The sequence below is a fragment of the Amphiura filiformis genome, chromosome 18, assembly GCF_039555335.1.
Source record: "Amphiura filiformis chromosome 18, Afil_fr2py, whole genome shotgun sequence".
Taxonomy (NCBI): Eukaryota; Metazoa; Echinodermata; class Ophiuroidea; order Amphilepidida; family Amphiuridae; genus Amphiura; species Amphiura filiformis.
In genome coordinates, this window is record NC_092645.1 from 59692554 (window position 1) to 59712212 (window position 19659).

At 36.3% G+C, this 19659-nt stretch overlaps 1 protein-coding gene across 1 annotated transcript in view; it reads right to left on the bottom strand.

Annotated features, from left to right (window-relative positions):
• The window catches only part of LOC140139648 (uncharacterized), a 192328-nt gene that overhangs the window by 60195 nt on the left and 112474 nt on the right, over window positions 1-19659 (bottom strand). Inside the window, 12 exon segments of the mRNA XM_072161352.1 lie at window positions 289-454; window positions 1722-1937; window positions 4162-4291; window positions 4823-5009; window positions 6278-6555; window positions 7366-7479; window positions 8320-8489; window positions 10566-12375; window positions 15310-15451; window positions 16683-16820; window positions 17986-18103; window positions 18967-19128. Coding sequence (XP_072017453.1) covers window positions 289-454; window positions 1722-1937; window positions 4162-4291; window positions 4823-5009; window positions 6278-6555; window positions 7366-7479; window positions 8320-8489; window positions 10566-12375; window positions 15310-15451; window positions 16683-16820; window positions 17986-18103; window positions 18967-19128 — 3631 coding nt within the window.

The following is a 19659-nucleotide window of genomic DNA, read 5'->3' on the forward strand; positions in this document are numbered from 1 at the left end:
TGGTTTACTATGAATCAACAGCCACACATACACTCAGTCACTTGCCCAGCTCACATACAAATTTGCCTATTGTTGTTCAAAAGTGAAATTTGATGTATAGAATTGTGAATATTTTGCCTCCAGCAGAGAATTCCTATTATTTTTCCAGATATCTAACAAGAGCATCAATGTACAGGAGCTATACATTGATTATGCTTATTCACTGACCTGCTCCCTCCTCCCTCAATCACTCAAATACAATCATTAAATCTTCAGTGAGCGAGGGAGAGAGGGGTGGGTGCAACTTACCATCATCATGAGAAGCTATTGACCCTGGTGATCTAGGCGGACCAGCAAATGCTATGATTTGAAGATTGACAGTACTACCAAGTCTGATATCAGACACTGTGCTCTGTGTCAGGTTGGATGCTAGTAATGGAGGAACTGGTTCTCCATCTTTGAGAATAACATAGCCCTGCAACAAAGAATATAGTTTAAGGTTTAAGGTGCAACTTAAGATTGTGTATGGGAAGCATGCCCAATCTGCCCCCACATTATAATACAATACTAAACTTTATTAAGCTGCCACTAAACTACCCACTTATCATTTTGGACATAACAAACCTCTTTTTGTGTGTGTTTCAATAGATTACTTTACTGGTCATCTCTAAACCAAGGTTCTTTGATATGATAAGTGTGTAATGTTTAAGATTGAATGCTTGTTATTCTGGGTTATGATGAATAAGCCTCTCAACCTATAATCAATCCCATAAACTAGAAAATCAGAACGGCGGTCTCAGATAGGTCGTCCGAAGATTTGTCACGCTATGTTACAAGTTGACCTCAAATGACCTTTGACCTTAGTGTGTGACCTTGAACACCACTATTACATAAAAGTTCCTATAGTGCAGCTATATGGCTAAGTATGATACAAAATTGGATCGATTGAGCCCATGTTTATTGGTTGAGCCATGAGTTTTAAAATATTGGACAAGACTTAGTCGAGTCCAGTATTTTAAAACTCATAGCAAGACTAATAAATATTGGGCGTAAAGCATCCAATTTTATCATTATTATGTTCTGGATCCTTATTTTGACACACTTGGATTCATCAAAACAAATAATGGTTGCAATTGGATTTTAAACCTAAAACTGACCATTTGTTGACCTTTGACCTTGAACACCACCAATACATGAAGGATCCCATACTGCAGCTATGGCTCAAGTTTGGTTATTCGCTAAATATGCGATGCTTAAACACAAATAAAACATTTTCTTACATGCTTGCACCACATGTTATACACAAAACACTGAAATCTTTGTACTGGGGAGTTGCCTTACCACAGCAGCTGTAAGGGCCTGCTCCCCTTCATAAGCGTAAGACATAATTTAACCGTGTAGCTGTTATGAGATAGTGACAACATAAGTGACAATGCCTAGATTCTTCCCTAACCACCTGATATGCCTGAATGAACAAACTCTGAAACGCTTTTGTTAATAGATAACAATTACGATATCGATAAACACTTACTCATGTATACATCTCTGTTAGAAAATACATTTGCTATAGGATTTGAACTGTTCATATGGGATCAAATTTTAACCAATAACCTTGCGTAATTGTTGACTGATGGACACACGACTTGTTCAGCTTATGTGACACAATTCATATTCTTTTATTTTTTAATACAAGCTTTTTGTATGTTCCACCAGCCTCAATCCTTGGTCCCATTGTAACTTACTGCTATTGTGACATCGGCTTGTTCATCTGGTATTTGCCAGCTGATATCAACTCCACCTGGATGAATGCCTTCAAGTTTTGGTATCGGTGTCACTACTGGTACATCCAAATCCTTGATGTCCTTGTGGCTAAGGACCACAACATTGGACTCTTGTCCAAGAACTCCACATGTAGCATCTTTACTTGGGCTTTCCATGGTTCGCAAGCCAGCATGAGCCTAAATGAGGAAACAAAAGGACTTGGTGAGTGTGCCTGCAAAGTAATCTCCACACTTTACAAACAAAGACACCAGTATTAAAATCATCTTTTTACACTAGGTTGATAAAAAGAAATCTGTTTTATTGGCAGGACAGATGATTCAATTAGGGTCGGTCAGTTTTTTTTTTGTTTTTTTTTGCAAAACATTTCTGTTACCGATCATTTCATTTATCACTTATTTTACAAAGACAGCCAAGCATGGGGCAAGTTGTTTAAAACTTATTTGCCAAAGACTAACTTTGTCTAACTAACAAGATAAGGTGCCTGCCCCACAGCTAACACCCTGGTCAATGGAGGTCCAGGGAAGCACAAAGAGAGCATGAATATTCCCCAGGGGGTACTTGGTACAAATGACCATACAGGAATGTGTTCCAAGCATGGGTCACACCTTTGTCCATTTGGTATATCAATGACCCCTTTTTCTAGGCCAATTTTTGTATATGGATGGGTAATTTTAATATTTTACCAATTTTTTCTCAAAAATGTCAAATTTGAAGCCAAAATATTTGAAATTTGCCTAATAATATTTTGACAAACCTTGTAAAACTTTTAACAATTTGCATTAAAGTTGGACACAAAATTTTGATTTTTGGTATAGTGAAGGGTCCAAATTTCTTGGGAAATTGGTAATGGATGGGTCCACTTTCCAATTTTCAACAGCACATCCCTGCCCTAAGCAAACATGAATATTCATACCCAAGGGAATAATCCTAGAAGGAACCCCATGCTGACCCATTTGTCCAAATTCACCCAGGAAGCCTGGCATTTACTGTTCTGTCTAAATATAAATACGAATAAAATACACAAACAGCGTATTATTAGGATCTTACAGCATGATTTTATTACTCGGGAGTTTCATGCCCCAACAGCGATCATCAGATCAATTGTTGAATTCTGCAATTTGTCTGATCATCGCTTTTGGTGTGAAACGCCAGTAATAAAATCATGCTTTGAGAACATAATTACACTGTATGTGTATTTTATTACATGCTCTACTATCTAATAGTATCGAGCACTATTTCAGCTGTTTTGATTAACTATATATTATAAATACGAATACCGTGTTTCGTCGAATAAACGCCCCCGGGGGCGTTACATTTTCCCAAGGGGGGGGGGGCGTTTATTAGAGGTCATTTTAGCACGAAAATTCCTGTTAAAATCATTAGGTAACCTTAAAAGTCACGCTAAAATGACGAACTATGACCTTTTGACACTGACTTTTGGTTCACTTCCGGGTTCGGATGCAGATTTTCGCCATTTATTGCTGCTACTCATGACCATGTGAGCAACTTGGTAAGCTTACTACACAAGATAGCATGGAATTTTTGAAACATCTTGGTTGAAAAAAAGTGGTGGAGCGTTTATTTGAGGGGGGGGCGACTATTTGACTAAATACGGTATATACTTGCAAGCTTAAGGCAAGGGGTATGAACGTTTGGACAGTATTTATTGTGGGACATTAGAGCACATCAGACATATCGAATTGCATTCTGAATACGAAGAATGGCCTTCTGATATAATTTAGATTTTTTGAAATTCGCAATGTAATACACATGTTATGGCAAATCATTAAAAATTGATATTTTTGATATTTAACAGTACTCAAAGTAAACTTTATAAATCTGATGATTTCTACCTAAAGTGTATGTAGGTGGGATAAAAAGCCGACGATCAATTGAAAATTTTGACCTTTTCAGATTGAAGATATGGATTTTTTCCCAAAACACCCAAAAAATTAGGTCTTTTGGGAAAAAAATCCATATCTTCAATATGAAAGGTCAAAATTTTCAATTGATCGCTGGCTTTTCCTCCCAGCTACATACACTTTAAGACTATATCATTAAATTTATAAAATTTACTTCAAGGACTCTTATATCTCCAAAATGTGAAAAATATCAAATTTTAATAATTTGTCATAAAATTTGTATTATATCGTGAATTTCATAAAATGAAAATTATTTGATATCAGAAAGACATTCTTCAGATTCAGAATGCAATTCGATAGGTCTGATGTGCTCTCATGTCCCACAAAAAATGCTGTCGAAACGCTAAAGATGCCTTCATAACCCAACCACCTGTCAACTCTTGACACCCTAGCAGAACCAGCAGCGTAACCATTTCAGGCCAGCCCAATCTGTGGCTCTGTCAGAAACATCGGCATGTGGTTTGAAGCTCTCCCTTACCTTTACAGTAACTTTCTGTGATTGGCCAGGCTTGAGATCTGATGTTGATATTATACAACTATACTGAAGACTTTTTGGATCATGCTCATTCACTTTGACCTCACCATGCAGCTCGCCATCAACATAAACACTGCAAGAGAACACAAATTAAATTAAACTACGTGCAGTGCTTTCAGACGCGTTCATTTTCTTGCGTGTTGATTTTACTTGTATTTTCCAACATAAAACGTGTGTTACTTGTTGCTTGAGAAATTGGACAAAATAATGCACTTGCATTGATGTTGATTTTGTCTAATTTCTCTGCCAACAAGTAATACCCATTCTTTAACCTATAATTGTTTGAGTGGTTAAATCTATGAGCATAACTGGGTTATTCCAGATGAAATCCACACACCCCATATGGAAGACATGACCTTAATCTCCCACACAGGGTGTGTAAATTTAAAATGGGGTTGCCTAAATGAGTGACTCCATTTGAAATATATACCTCTGTGTTGGAGATTATAATAAAGGTCATGTCTTCCATAGGGGGTTTATAGATAACAAATGAAAAATCAAAAAAATTTTGTTTTCACATAAATCTAATGCAGTAACAAAAGTATCTGTAGGAAAATGAAAGTGCACAAAGGCAGCACAATGGATGTGTGTGGTATGTACTTACAAATAAGATGTGACATGTTTTCCTTTGATACCATGCCATGTTATTCTAGCATGTTCTTTATTCATATCATCTAGATTGAGTTGGATAGCATCAGGGGGTGCTGGACACATCACTGTTACTGTGTTGGATTGTTTGGTTTTCTTGCCATCACAGGTGACCATAATCACATTGTATTGATACTTGGAGCCTGTAGTACAAAGAGCCAATATTTCAATATCAATATAACATAATAATAAATTTGATATACCATAAATCTATCCTAATCTTACAGGATCACCTACAAATTAAAAACATAATACAGATTGATGCATTTCTCCTTATTTTTACTTAAAAAAACAAAAGTGAAGCAAATGGTGTTTTTTTTTTCAAATATGTTTACAAATTAAGATAGTATGAACGGCTAATCAGGCTTGCAACAATATAGCCACAATAGCAAATCAGAATTGTGTATAATTCAAAACTTAGAACAAACTAAAGATAAGTCTTCACTCCATCCATTTTTAGAGTTTAATACAAATTCTAACATTTCTTATGTATTTCTTTATTTTTTGAAAATTACCTAACTTTTTACACATTTTAATTTTTTAGCCTACATGGAGTGTGCTATGGTTTTCAAAGTTTCAGGGATGGTGTATAAGCTTAATATCTAAATTCTCTCGCCAGCCTTTTTGGAAAAATGTTTAATTATTTAGAAAAATAATTTTTAAATTTTTTATTTTAGGGAAATTTAGGAACAGCTATTACTTGAAATAGAAACACTTAATTTAAAAAAGCTGGGGAGAGAATTTTCTAAATTTGATTACCTTTCATATGACACCTTGTTTGTTGAAATTGGACCTGTAGTTAGCTCAAAAATAATTCTAGAATTTAGGTAATTTAGTGTTTCTAGAAAAAGTCAAGAAAATTGAAAAAAGTACTAACATTACCATTAAATATCTCCGTTGTTAAGACTAAAATCTTGGAAAAAATTGCTGTCCTTATTAAGTAGCATTTTTGCAATAACATAAATCAAAAACCAGATGTATGCAGTGAATATAAAGGAAAAAAATCACATTTAAACAAATTATCTGTTTTCATAAATTAAGCTGATTTGATGAACTTGGCAACATGCCAAAAACACTCCATAAATGCAAAGTCTATGGAGTTTTCCAATCACAAAATATTACGTAAAAATTGGCAGGTGAGTTTTTCTCACCCATCTCCACATTCTGTATTATTTTCAAGCAAATCTGAACATGACACCATAGCCATTCATACTAGCTTTAAGCTGATATATTAAATAAATATTCTAAAATCAGGGTTGCTTGAGCCTATAGAACAGAGTGGTATTTTTGTGTCGCCAAATTTTGATATTTTGGTCACCTTGGCTACAAAAGGCTTGTTTTTGATTGCAAGACATAGAATAAGAACAAATGCTGGCCTTGAATTCACAAATAACTCTCACAATGGCCATACCTGGTTTCAAATTCTTGATAGTCTTCCCGGCAATCCCATAAGGAATGCGCTCAGGTGTAGCTTTCTTATTCCTCACCAATATAAAACCTTCCACCTCTATGCCCTCATGACATCGCGTCAGATCCCATCCTAGGGTTACCTCTTGACATCCGACAGAGGTTACTTGGAGGGTCGGAGGGAGTGGGGGTCCCCCGGTGGTGCATTGTATGTGCTTGGAATGGATTCGTACTTGTTTGCGATTCAGGTTCTGATGACTGTAAACTGCAGTTACATATACACTGTTAACAGGAAACAAAAAGCACCATTGGTTATGCAAAGATATTACTTTAATGTTCCTTTAACCCCATGAGAACTACCTGCCTATTGGTCAAAAAAGAAGTTTTCATTGTCAATTGGACCAATCAGCAACGTTGTTAGAATAATTTCACCACACAAAAACATTGGGATGATTTATTTGCAAAGCTCCATTCTGATTGGTGATTAAAGTGAAGATATCACGTAACTGACCAATCAGAGGCAATGTTAGATCGGCAGGTTAAGTGGGTTAAGTGGTGTGGTGACGGTGGAAGGGGATATCCCCCATTGAAATACCAGGACAATTACATGGCTACAATTTGAATCCTTTGGGTGTCTTTCTGACAAACATGAACTGACCTGTGACTTCAAAGATGTAGTGTGCTCAAACATGTCCATTTGTGAGTTTCAGTTTGGTGTGATTGGGCTATTCAACTACAGAAGACATGACCTTAGTCATCCATACAGGAAGTGTGAATTTCAAAAGGGTTACCTGAAGGGTTGACTCCATTTGAAATTTACACACCCTGTGTGGGAGATTTAGTCATGTCTTCCATAGGGGGTGTATGGATTTCAACTGGAATAGCCCATCTCAGTAATGCTTGCTATTTTGCCAAATTTCAGTAAGTTAGTTTAAAGCTTGACCCAGTTGGGTTACTCTGACTTCGGTGAACAGAATAATTGTACAATTCCAACCCCCCTGCCGATTTCATCCTTCAGATTCTTCCTTAACTAAAAGCTGGTAGTGGATCAAGCATTGTACTGTGGAGATTGAATGTTTCCTACTAGCTCACCTATATGTGGTATTTTCACACAATCCATTAACTGCAAATGTTGTATTCTGTCCTGCATTCCAACTGTGTTGTAGAATAGGACTACCATCTCGGGTAACATTGAACTCAGCCTTACTGCAAAAATAGGTTACATGGATTTGTGAAGATTGGATGGAGATGTGTAATCTAAGACATCTCTAACACAACCACAAAAGATATCCCAGGAGTTGCACTAACCTGTACTTGGGGGTCCAGTTTTCACCAGTTGGCCCCTAAAATTAACTTCTTATATGTAGGAATGGACCTCTCCAAGTTTTAGAAGGTAGCACTACCCTGATCCCAGTAAACACAAAATGATTTCCAAAACATTTGCAAAAGATTACAAAAGATTGCCAGAAAACATTTAAATTTAAATATCAGATTATGAATAATATTTTTAAAAACTATTTTTACAATAACATTCTGAGAACATTTCAAAAATATTGCTGCAGTGTTTTTTCACAACAAAGACATTTAAAAACAATTTCACGACCTTTATATAAGCCAACAACTAATGTGATTAAAATCTTTTGACCAAAACCAAAAATATGTTTCAAAAATATATTTGTCCCGCCATGTTGCTAAATCAATTTTGAGATATATAGTCTAGAGAAGTATTAAAGTTGTTTACTTGTATTTACATGACAAGATCTGTGTTTATATGGCTGTGAATCCTGGGTAATATCAAAAATAAGATACATTGTATTCGCCACATAATGCTACAGGATCATGATCGTGGGTTCTATTTTACCAAACTTGTATTAAAGTTAGCACAAAGCCACATACAAACACACCAACAGAATACATGATCTCTTTTCTGAACAAGTTCAGGCAAGACAAAATGGCACTACATAAACCCTATGTGTTTGTATATGTGTAGTGGACATGTGAAATATTTGTTACAGAAAAGTGATTTGATGCAGTGCCAGTACTTACCTAAAATGACTGTCAATATGCTTATCAAACTGACTGCCCTCCACATTAAGCATGAAATGATGCAGTGTGAATGCAACACTATCTGGTGAATGACACTGCCAGTCAACAGTCAACTCAGCACTCTTTGGATGGGTATCAGCACTCACCATTGGGATTGGTAGATTGGTTCTCTGTGCAATTCATAACAACATTTAGAATTTTGTCTTGGATTCAGTTTATTTGTTACTTGTTATTAAGTTTTGTTACCCTCCCTCTATGATTTACCAATGTCAGCAGATGAAAGTGACAGAGAACAGACAGAAAGAAACAAGAGACAAGGCAGAATAAGGTGAGACAGGCAGACAGACAATAAACACACACTGAGTGAGTAAAGAAAGTACCCATTTTTCAAATTGGTTATTTTTTGTAGATTTTTAAAGTTGAAAAAAGCATCAAATTTGAGGGTAATCAACACAACATATAACGTAAAAACTTGATAGTCAGTATGTGCTTTCTATCAAGCACTTTTAAAACATGCAAACATGAATAAAGAGCTCTATCCACCAAGAGTGTATAGGATTTTGTGCAAATCATCAATATACATAGCTCTATACGAACAAATAAGCCTGCAAATGTGTGTCTCAAAACCGCATTACCTCAGTTGGTAAAGCGCCAGACTTTGGTACGATTTCATGTTTTCAAAAGCGCTCGATAGTAAGCACATATGCTAACTATGGAGTTTTTACAGTATACTAACAGTGAGTGAGGTAGAGAGTGAATGTGATTAGATGTACACACACATACGCAAACACCCTACCTAATGGAGATCACACACTTCTCATAATTTTCCAAGTTTTTTTTTCTTCTTATGGAGCAAAATTGTCTCCATAATGCTGTACCTGAATGCATAACTGGTTCCACAGGTCATCCCAATGGGACCATACATGCCTTAACCCCCTGAGCACTACCTGCCAATTTAACATTGCCTCTGATTGGTTAATAACATGATATCTTCATTTTAATCACCAATCAGAATGGAGCTTTGCAAATAATTCACCCCAATTTATTTGTGTGGTGAAATTATTTTAACAATGTTGCTGATTGGTCCAATTGATAATGAAAACTTCTTTTTGGCCAATCGGCAGGTAGTTCTCATGAGGTTAAAACAACTACATCTCCTTTATTTGGACAATCAATTTACAGCCATTTCTAATGCCATGATGAATGTTTTTCCTTATGGAACATTATTTTGTGTCTCCACAAGCAAATTATCTCCATAAGGTTGTCCCTAAACCCAGAATTGGCTTCATAGGGCATTAGCAATAAGACCATCCCTTCACAAACACCCCCCCCCCACACACACACAAACACAAATAATGGCACCAAAACAAACAGAGAGTGTGCACTATTATAATCCTTCCATTGCTTGTAACTAGTATGTGGTGCTACAAATTGTATGTCCTACTGCATCATTTATCTTGGATGTGGTGTGCAGTAATTATTATTATGGTAGGTAAGATGTAATTGTGAAACTGGTGCTATGATTACCAAGACAAATGTAAGGTGGAGGTTCATGCCTGTGTTTACAGTCAGGAGTGTCCATCTTTGTAGCGACTTGGGGCCAGACTCCTCGATGTATAATGTTATTGTGGAGACACACAACATTGGCTGTGATGCTATGCATACCCACGACCATACGGGTCTGAGCACATAACTGCTAAGCCACAGTGCTCCAATATGGAAGATAATGACCTTAATCTTCCACACAGGGAGTGTGAATTTCAAATGGGGTTACCGGAATGGGCGACTCCATCTGGAATCTATTCCCCCTGTGTGGGATATTAAGGTGATGTCTACCGCAGGAGGGTATAAGGATTTCAACTGCAATAGCTCAATGCACTGGTGGTGCTGTTACCAAATGCAGGATTGGGTACAGGGTTAATCTTGAAGAATGGAACTAAAAGTACTCATTTCTGGTTAATTATATGGTAGTTAGTCACTTCATTGGCAATATCAAATCATCTAATAACAACACCTATGATTAGTCAGTCAGGAAAAAAACACTAGTCACTCTGTCAAATAACTGCTGACTAGTCAATTCACTGGTTACAGTTTCATATTAGTCACAAATAACAAGCATCTCGATTAGTAAACCAGTAGAAATGTTAGCTATTAGTCATTGCTGACTATGCTATAGTAAGATTAGTTTGCAACCACAAAAAGTCTGGATTAGTATAGCAGAATAACTTCACACATAGAATGGGTACCTTGGTACCATGCTTCCTTTCTTCTCGCTTCCTGTGTCTCTCCTTCTCTTCTTCCTGTTTCCTTCTTTCTTCATCCTCATTGGCTTTTTTCTTCATGTCTTCCTTTGCTTTCTTCTTCCCTTTCTTTTGAGAGCCCTGACCCATTGACTTATTCCTTGGTGCTTTCTGTTGCCTTTCATCCACCGCTAATGTCTCGCCTTGTGCTCTTGAATCATTTTGAACCTTAATTGAATCACCTGTAGACTCTTCCACATTTGCTATGTTAGCATTAGAATTACTATCATCTTGAATTTCATGGTTCTGTTCTATTGAAGCCTGTAAAAGAGTCCTGTTGTCAGTTTGGTCTCTGTCTATGACAGTACCTGCCTTGGCTACAATATCACCTTTTTCAGAACGTTGTTTTTCTGTATCATTCGCTTCATCCTTGCTTAGATTTTCAGATGAATTGGGTTTGGTGGATTCTTTATTACTTTGTATGTTTGTTTCATCATTACTTCCATTAGTGTTAAAGTCAGATTCCTGGCCATTGTGGGATGTCATTTGAATATTACTTAAATCTGATCCTTGGTTACCTATGTTATTATTCCCATCCAAATTCCTTGACACTTCATCATCAGTACTGTGTCCAGAATGTATTTTATAGTCTTCTGAATTCTTGATTTGCAATGCATCATGGGATACTGTTTCAGCACCACTTCCCAAATCCTTCTCCGTAACTTCCTCTTCAACAGTGTGTCCTGTTTGACTAATATCTGGTGTATTAGGAGATCTTGATTCTGAATCTGTAACTTGCAGACTAGAAGCACTATTCTCAATTTGAATATTTGATGGCTCATCATTTGGAACCTGGAGCTCATTTGTCTCTTCAACAGTCAACTCTGTACCTAAACTGCATCCATCGTGCATTGAACTTCCATTAACATCATCATTGTCTACAGCAACATCAAGATGTGGTTTGACTTGGCACTGATTTGTTTCAACTTGACACTCTTGATCAGCATTGTGATTCCCCTTTGACCCTTGCTGTATTTCTTTAGATAAGTTCATTCCATTTTGGCTCTCTTCCAAATCATTCTCCTCTTCCTTGCTTCCATCAGATTCATAATCATAGGTTTCTTGTTTTTGACATTGTGGATCACCAGTATCACCCTTACCCATGCCAGTTTCTTTCTCTTCTTCCAATTTGTTCACAGCATCTTTTTCAATGTCTTCATTACTCTTGCATGCTTTCTCTTGTGAGTCTCCTAATTTCAAAGTCTCTTCTATTTCTGCTTTATAACAAGCATCTAATGTTAGATCTTCATCAGATTTGTTGGTTTCAAGTTGTTTATCGCTTGTTTCCTTGGAGTCACTAGTCTCTTTTTCATCAGTATCATCACCTTTTATTTGTTGTGCATTGTCTTGTTTAGTTTGCGTATCTTTCTGTTGCTCCAGATCAACTTCTTTCTTAGCCTCTTGCCCACCTTGGTGCTCCATCCCAAGATAGTCCTCTATGTCATCATGTTCAGCTTCTGCATCTTTCTCTTGTTTATTTTTCTCTTGTTTAATTTCTTCTTTCCCATCTTGGTAATCTGTCTTAACTTCAACATTTTTCATTTCCTCAGCATTGTTTTCTGTGTCATCCTCAGATTTCAATTGTTCTGACTGAATCTCATCATTTACATCTTGGTGATCAAGGTATATGATAACTCGCATGCATTTTAACATAGGATTGGGAGCATGCATAGAGGCGGTAACACCTGTTATTACCTCATCATCATCATATGGAATCGGTGTGACAGCAATAACACCTGTTTCATTGTTAGTATAACTGGAATCAACAAACAAAGAAAGAAAGAAACAATGCAAAAAAAAGATAAGTTGTATACTTTCCAAAGAAATTAACCCCATGGGCACTACCGGCCAAATTATCAGCCTCTAAGAACTATAATTTGATATCACGTATTGAGCCAATCAGATATATGGTAAGAATTAACCCCATGGGCACTAGCAGCCAAATTATCAGCCTCTAAGAACTGTAATTTGATATCACGTATTGAGCCAATCAGATATATGCTAAGAATTGTCACTAGGGCTGAAGAGAATCAAGCTTAAATTGATCACAGATCTAAAAAGTCTACCGTAAAGATTCTCCTGAAGGTGCACTTGGGCTCCTTTGCCTTGGGTAAATTTCAAATGCAAATAGAGAGTTCCCTCCTCTGAAATCCCAACAAGAATTATGGTTCCGTGCCCTTATTTGCTGGTGGGAATTTACGGGAGGGTACTTTTAGGTTGTGCCTAAAATTCCACTTATGTCAAGGGAGCCCAAAGTGCCATTAGGCGAACCTTTAAGATATTTTGATTGGTTACTCAGATGATTATATGATTTAATTAACCAATCAGGGGCTCTGTAAGAAAGACAGTAGTGCCCATTTACAACTGAATAGATACAATTAGTATTACAAGAAAGCTGCATCAAAGCGTAATAAAGAGTTTAAAAAAGCATGCAAAAATCTATAATTAATACAAAATAAATACCATCAATATGCAAAAATGCAAAGTGAAAAAAGCAAACAAAGACAACACAAGACAAGCAATTGAAACAAATTAAATGACATCAAATACTACTAATTTAGAGCAAACATAATTGACAGAATGCATTACACGAATATCAATACATATGAACATGCACTTTAAATCAAAATAAAGTATTTTTTAAACATAAAATTCAAGCAGGCCTCAAAATCACTTTTCTAACTTGAGTCACTTCATTGCTCCATACTTTTCAAATTGAGGTGAAATGTCAATTGCAAACATTTAAAAAAGTTACAGATTTTGCAGACAACTTACAGGCAAATTTTGGAGTGCAATTATGGCTAAGTTTATGGGGAAGAGTTAGGTTTAAGGTTAAAGTTAAGGGAAGGGGTATGAACGTTTGGACAGTATTTATTGTGGGACATTAGAGCACATCAGACATATCGAATTGCATTCTGAATACAAAGAATGTCCTTCTGATATCAAATAATTTTGATTTTTTGAAATTCGCAATGTAATACACATTTTATGTCAAATCATTAAAATTGATATTTTTGATATTTAACAGTACTCAAGTAAACTTTATAAATCTGATGATTTATACTTAAAGTGTATGTAGGTGGGATGAAAAGCCGACGATCAATTGAAAATTTTGACCTTTTCGTATTGAAGATATGAATTTTTTCCCCAAAACACAAAAAAAAAATTAGGTCTTTTTGGGAAAAAAATCAATATCTTCAATATAAAAGGTCAAAATTTTCAATTGATTGTCGGTTTTTTCCTCCCAGCTACATACACTTTAAGAATATATCATTAGATTTATAAAATTTACTTTCGAGGACTGTTATATATCAAAAATTGGAAAAATATCAAATTTTAATAATTTGTCATAAAATTTGTATTATATCGTGAATTTAATTTTATTTGATATCAGAAAGACATGCTTCGTATTCAGAATGCAATTCGATACGCCTGAAGTGCTCTCATGACCCACAAAAAATACTGTCGAAACGCCATAAACGCTCATTCTAGATCCCTTAAGAGGATGGTTATTTTCTGGTTTAGGATTGATTAGCATGTGAGATTTTGTCTCTGTTAGCTGACTCTACCGGACAAAAAGGTATAGATTAAATGTCATGATATGGGGTAGTCTTGAAATAATACTGAAAGGCAAGGAACAGATTAAATGTCGTGTAATATTCCCTAAAAATATCAACTTTTACAGCCCTCAGATAATAGTCCAAACAACTTTGGATAAGACTCAAAGACATTAGACCTAATGAGTACAAACTCCACCATGTTTGTGTGGCACTCATGGAAGGCAAACTAGTGTACATGAGGATTATTTTGCCATGAACCCAGTAAACTTAAATTGCATGTAGACAACATGGGTTAAGTGCTATAGTTTGATCAGCTCCTAATCAACGGGACTTATAACATCGCAGATTAATATCAATAAATTTTATTTCAAGAAATGTTGTGTGACAACTCGCCAGAAGTATCACAAATTATTATATAAGTCCTATACTTTGTCTATACTATATTTAACACACAGACAATATAGACCAGATAGGTCCGAAATATCACTCTTAGCATGGGTCTACTTTTCGGCGTAGTGGTAAAAGCCTAACAATTCCTGCCGATTACGAGCTGATCGAACTATATGTGTGTAACTTTTGTAACACGCAAGCTTAAAGATGCAAATTGCTATTCAATTTCACAATTTTGCTGACTCATGCTGGAGGTACACTTCTCTTTGGATCCAATCTCTTTAACAAGATTATAGGATGGTCTGAATACCTAAATCATAGAGGAAAACATACAGACCATTCACCAACAGGCAAAGTCTAGCATCATCCATTAATGAGGGCCAATCGTTCCATGAAGCAAGAGATCAAAAATGCTACACCCATTCTGTACCTATTACCACATATTTTTTCAAAGCACAGTCTTGACATCTTTTGCATAAACGTACATAGGCACCATAGAGCTGATAATAAACCCTAATACAGCTACATGATAGCCACAAACGGTGTGTGCATGGTTTGTTACACACAGGCATTCAAACGATTGGCCTCATGAATATGCAAGGATTATCAGCATACAAAGCACAGGGACTTTGCCTATTGGTGAATGTCCTGTATATTATTTTTGTCTATGACCTAAATGGTCAGAATACCTAATGGTCTACAACCAACATATATGAAGAGTTCAAGCATAAACTGTATACCTTCTTTCTGGATCCACAGGACTAGGTGCATGGGATATACTGACTTCCGTTACCATGGTTATAGCTTGTGATGATGATGGTTCTTGGATGATGTCATCATCTTCTTCAGCATTCCAACTTGGAAGTAAAACATTGTCTTCATCTGATAATTGTACAAATGTCAAATGAGATCAGCTAAATGTACTATTGCTTATTAAAAAGAAAAGGACAGCAATCTAAATTGCTTAGTTAATTGAATACCTAAGGGCCCAACTTTTTTCTTATAAATAATATAATATCAAAAACAGTTTTGATGGAGTTGGGCCCTTCTTCCACTCAGGTATTCAATTATATGTACCCCAAAAGTTAGACAAATGCGTAACATTGGATTGTCAGGCCCCTGCAATTCCTATACGAGCTCAATACAACAATGTGCGTAATACACACTTTGTGTAACAATGCAGGGCTAGCCAGCACTTGAAATGTTAAGTCATTTGAAGCAGAAAAATTATGCTACCACACAGGAGGCGACATTCGAGGCATCGCAAAATTCCACGTATTGCTATTAAGACTTGGCTAAGATGACGTCATATTAAACATGGCCGGCCTCACAAATAATTAATAGCAGGAAAATGATGCTGCTGCCAGGGTCATCTGATGGTCAAATTATGTGATGTCACTGTCCTCAAATCGAGTTGCATAGTTACAACTCCATTTGAACAAGTTCAATACCTGCGATTCCTTCATGAGATTGTCGGGTACAGTAACCAAATAATGGCATTTATTAGCAAAGGATCTCAATTGAGCAATACCGTAAATGTTTGCCTAATGGCACACCTGGGCTCCTTTGCCTTGGAGTAAATTTCATATACAAATAAAGAGCTCCCTCCTCTAAAAATCCCAACAAGAATGAAGGGTATGTGCCCTTATTTGCTGGTGTGATTTATATGGGAGGACACTTTTAGTTTGTGTCTAAAATTCCAGTTATGTCAAGGAAGCTCATAGCGCCATTAGGCGAATCTTTACGGTATTGAACAAAAAAATAAGTGTAGATAGGTTTGAGCATGTGGCAATTTATAGCATGTGTTACTATCACGATGTGTTGTTACATACCTGCAGAGCACAAACAAGCATGCCTGTAATATCAATGTAAATTTCTTGGCACCTGGTAAAATAATCTGGAGGTACCCTTTTTTCCCTATATCAGTGACTCCTCCTTGGATATCCACTTCATTCATATTTGAGTCTACATTATTTCAATTTCAAATTTAGGCAATGGATTACAGGATCCCAATGCATATTGGTTGTTTTCTGCATCTTGTCTGTCACAAAATCACACAGCCCTATAATTGTTTGTCAGTATCTAAAACAAACTATTATAAGAATGATCTCACCTGGAGGCTTTCCACTGCCTTCTTTGACAATCAGATATGGTACTCCCTGTGTGCCTTTATCTTCTGCTACTCTGATATGGTTAATAGCCAATGGAACTGGGATCTCTAGGGTATTGGATAGGTGACCATCTGACTTTCCTGTAATAATTGCATGTACAATGAAATATAATATAGGAATTATTAGTTTTTGTAAAATCACTATACCTGTATAATGATGTTATAAAAAATACAATATAAGACCTGTTTCCCACAAAATGAGAGGAAGTTTAATTATGTCTAGATTCATATTCTCTGGATCATAAGCTTTAAATTGAAATAAACTTGGCTGGGTTGCTCTCTCACTTGGTCTTCAAAAGTCAAATTCTTGTGACAGTTACAATGAACCATATCTCCTTTTCTTTCCTGGCAACTTTCCGCTCATTTTTTTGTGAAAACAGTAACTAACTGAATATTCATACTCTGTATATTAGTGCAATCCAATCAAATTGCTTGACCGATGATTAATACGCATGCTAATGCTGGTCATTGTTGATAAAACAATGACCTTTGTGTGTGATGTAGCGACGGACAATGTGGCACAGTGATTTCCGTGTGCGCATATCCTTTGCAACAGAACAGTTAACAACCACCCAACTACCATGCTTTTGTACTGCTGTAATTGGTCATTATATTGTTTTTGCCTGTTCGATTTGTTAAGGGCAAACTGTAATAAGTTGTAATTAAAAATGTTACATGCCAGGCAATGTGAAAAATCCAAACATTTTCCTTTGGTTTGTGGATTATGCCTTAATGCACAGTTATTAACATGAAACACACACACCCCAACACAATTTCACTGACAAACATGGACCCTATGAGCCTCCTATGAAGTTAACAGCGTAACCATGGACCTCTACGCACTGCCATTTCACTATTGAAAGCTAGCCTTTTGTTGTAAGATAGTATTTAACCGCCAAATGGTGGACCTGATATTACACCTACAATGGGGGACCTTTTAGACCCCATATACATTATTACGATATGTAGTTCCCTCTGGTGCTCTGTCATGACCCTGGACAACTTTATGAGTGAAATGTCATAGGTGGGTCCACGTTTGTCGATGAAAACAAACACATCCACACTATGAAGGTTGCATATTGATCCATCACTGCATGATTCACTGTACACAGCCCTGTGTATACCGAGTTGTATGTATCCCTGACACCATTGCATAATGTACATTTACATATCAAATATACACACTAGCAATATACACACCCCACCCCACACATAAAAACAAATATTTGTGGGGATATTTGCTTACTGTTTTTATCAGGTGGTAGAGCTAGTATAAATATCTTCATGATAGAATTGTCAGTAGCATCCTTCTCATCAGTTTTGATAGTCAGTCTTGGTGGTATCTCACAGGATTCTGGATAGAGCTGACAAAAATATTATACATAATGTTATGCGACACAGTATACATTGAAGCATTTCATATCTTTGATCTACAACCCATATGTGAGAGTCTGATCAAATCCACTTATGGATCACTACATACAATGAATCATTTTATATCTACAACCCATATGTGAGAGTCTGATCAAATCCACTTATGGATCACTACATACAATGAATCATTTTATATCTACAACCCATATGTGAGAGTCTGATCATTGCATCATTTCATATCTTTGGTCTTGTTAATGTCATTTGTTGAATATCTCAGAATTAATTCCTACAACATGAAATAAGTCAATTATGCACAAGTATGCTTATGTGAGACTCATTTCCACCAAAGAGAATGGACCACCTTGCCATGTCCATAACCCTATGATAAATACCCCTGCTATATTGGTTTGTCACACATGGACACTACTTTGCCCAGCATGAGTGTTTGGATCTAATCTCTTGGATTTCAATCTGATCCAACCAAGCCAAAGGAGACCATTTTAAAAATATAGTCGCCGCCGCCACCATCACCGTCAGCGTCACCATCACCATCATCATCATGCCCAGTAAACTAATCCTAAAATAGCTAAAAATCCTAAGATCTCTGGCAAGCTTGTTATAAACTTTTAAAATGCCAATATTCTCACATATCATCATTGGGAAGGAAAAACCTCCTTGGTGTCATTGGCCCTGAACATATTTAAAGCAAAACCTTCTATGTAACCTGTTGGCAGTTTTGTTTTAAACATGTTCAAGGGTCACAGGTACATACAATGTTTTTCCTGCCCAACGATGCTATATAATTATTTTACTTCCTATTTTGTATCTTTGCTTATAAAAATTATTGTCTTACCTTCTCTTCATGTTGTTTGCCATTGACATACACAACATAATGTGGGTTTTTGCCACCTATCGTAATAGCTGGCCAAACTAGCCCAATGCAGGCATCTTCCTCCACACACTCACAGGATAGGATGGGACCACCAAGATCAGATAACACTGGAACTTGTACTATCTGCAGTGACATTAATATAACATGTATGCGATCAGATAACACTGGCACTTGTACTGCCTGTAGTGACATTAATGTAACTTGCAACTTCCAAATGGATGGTCATTTGTGTTGGTAATTAAAAAGATCCTTCACCATGGTTATATGATTGCATCATTATACACTCTGAAGGGCATTTGGTCAACCTTGAAGACAACTCCATCAAAACACTACGTCACTGTTATCAGCACATGTGTCTTCAGGTCAAAATCTAACATTTGATTGTAACAGTAAGGAGCGACATATTTGTCATTGATATTAGTAGCATGTGGATTCTTGCCACATATTGCTATTGCTGGCCAAACTATTATTTGTTCAATAAACTTATACACTATGCTTTAATTATTAAAATCTGTATAAAATGTCATGAAAAATGTGCTTACATCACAGGACCTAACATGTTTTACCATTGACTACAAAAATAGAAATGTGTAAATGTCATTTCTATTCACTTCACCTATGGAATCTTTGTGTTTGGATCATCATGATGTATCA